General features: G+C 59.4%; 2 protein-coding genes across 2 annotated transcripts in view; one reads left to right on the top strand and one right to left on the bottom strand.

The window, feature by feature from the left end:
• The window catches only part of SF3A2 (splicing factor 3a subunit 2), a 7974-nt gene extending 7110 nt beyond the window's left edge, over positions 1-864 (bottom strand). The window contains exon 1 of the mRNA XM_006904069.3: positions 741-864. The gene's annotated coding sequence lies outside the window, so the exon portion shown is untranslated. The remainder of the gene's footprint in view (positions 1-740) is intronic.
• Positions 865-1297: 433 nt separating this feature from the next.
• PLEKHJ1 (pleckstrin homology domain containing J1) overlaps positions 1298-1351 on the top strand; it is a 2177-nt gene continuing 2123 nt past the window's right edge. Inside the window, exon 1 of the mRNA XM_015600665.1 lies at positions 1298-1324. Coding sequence (XP_015456151.1) covers positions 1298-1324 — 27 coding nt within the window. The remainder of the gene's footprint in view (positions 1325-1351) is intronic.

Raw genomic sequence — 1351 nt, 5'->3', positions numbered from 1 at the left:
AAAAAAAAAAAAAAAAAAAAAATCAGTTCGTTTAAACCTGTGGGGAAATACCATCTATCCCCGTGTGAGGTACCGGGCCTGTGAGGCAAAAAAAGAAACAGGCTAATAAAAAAACAAAAACAAGAAAAGCCGAAGCAATGAAAAGCAGCACAAGTGAACAAGTTACTCGCCTTAAAGCGATCAATATTCTCAGTCTCAGAAAACGGAACGAACGATTTGACTAAAGGCCCTAATATGTGCACACACCCGGAGTATGGAAGGTGAGTGGGAAGCAAGAATGAGACCTCATCAACCACGGTAGGGAGTCAGCAGGTAACTTCGGGGCTTCGCGGGCGACATGGGGGGCCGCCAGGCTCTGGTAGCCTTCGGCGCGGTGCTGGGCACTATTCAGTTGGCTTAGAACCTGTGATCGCCGGCACCCCCCATTCCAGCTACAGACACTGAGGCTCAGAGGGGCCGAGTGGCTCCCGGACCACAGAGCCAGGCAATTAACGGACGCGAATTAGCGCTCAGAGGGGTCCTCGGTTACATGAAAGGGGCCATGTGAGCTGCGACCCCGATCCGACTTCAATGGATCTTTGGAGAGTCCCGAGCAAGGGGGAAGAGCCGGGGACACTGAGGCCCGCTATTTCCCCGGGAAAGGACGACGTGGTGGCCCGCCTCAGGCGCCCCTCGCCCACGTCCGCTCTCTTCCAGGGAAGCCTGGGTTCCAGGGATGCCGCTCTCGCCCCGTTCCTCACCTGCACCCGAAACCGCGGTCCGTTCGCCTTTTCAGCCGCCACGACTTCGTCCTGCGCACGCGCGGCGCGGGCTGAGCAAGTACTTCCGGGGGCAAGCGGAGCAAGCGAAATACTCCGAAGGCGCGAAGGGGGCGGGGCTGAGAGTGCGGGCCGGAAGCCGAAGTGCGCATGCTCACTAGGCTCTCAACGCCCTCTGTGGGTCTAACTCGCACGAGTTGGCTCTCGCGGGAAGCAACTCGCTCCCCCACCCTTTGCCTGTTCGTGTCCGTTTCGGTAAATGGCACCACCAGTCCTGGGTCCAGCTTAGTGCATGGTTAACATATAACGACAATCCGTCTCGCCCGCTATCTCGTGCGCCCCATCAAGGTTCCACCCCGAGGCCCCCGGGGCGCCAGCGCCCCTCGCCGGTGATTGCTAGAATGGGCAACCCCGGGGGATGCGCAGGCGCAGTAGCTCCAGAAGAGCTTCCGGGACGGAGCCGTGGGACTTATTTGGCGCTACGGGACGACAGCCCGGAGGGCTGGGCCCGTACTCCTAGTTTTGGGTCCTAGGGCGCCATGCGCTACAACGAGAAGGAGCTGCAGGCGCTGTCCCGGCAGCCGGCCGAACTG

This window comes from Pteropus alecto, unplaced genomic scaffold (genome assembly GCF_000325575.1).
Source record: "Pteropus alecto unplaced genomic scaffold, ASM32557v1 scaffold30, whole genome shotgun sequence".
In the NCBI taxonomy this organism is placed as follows: domain Eukaryota; kingdom Metazoa; phylum Chordata; class Mammalia; order Chiroptera; family Pteropodidae; genus Pteropus; species Pteropus alecto.
Note: the sequence above shows the minus strand (reverse complement) of the source record. Positions and strands in the feature narration are given on the sequence as shown.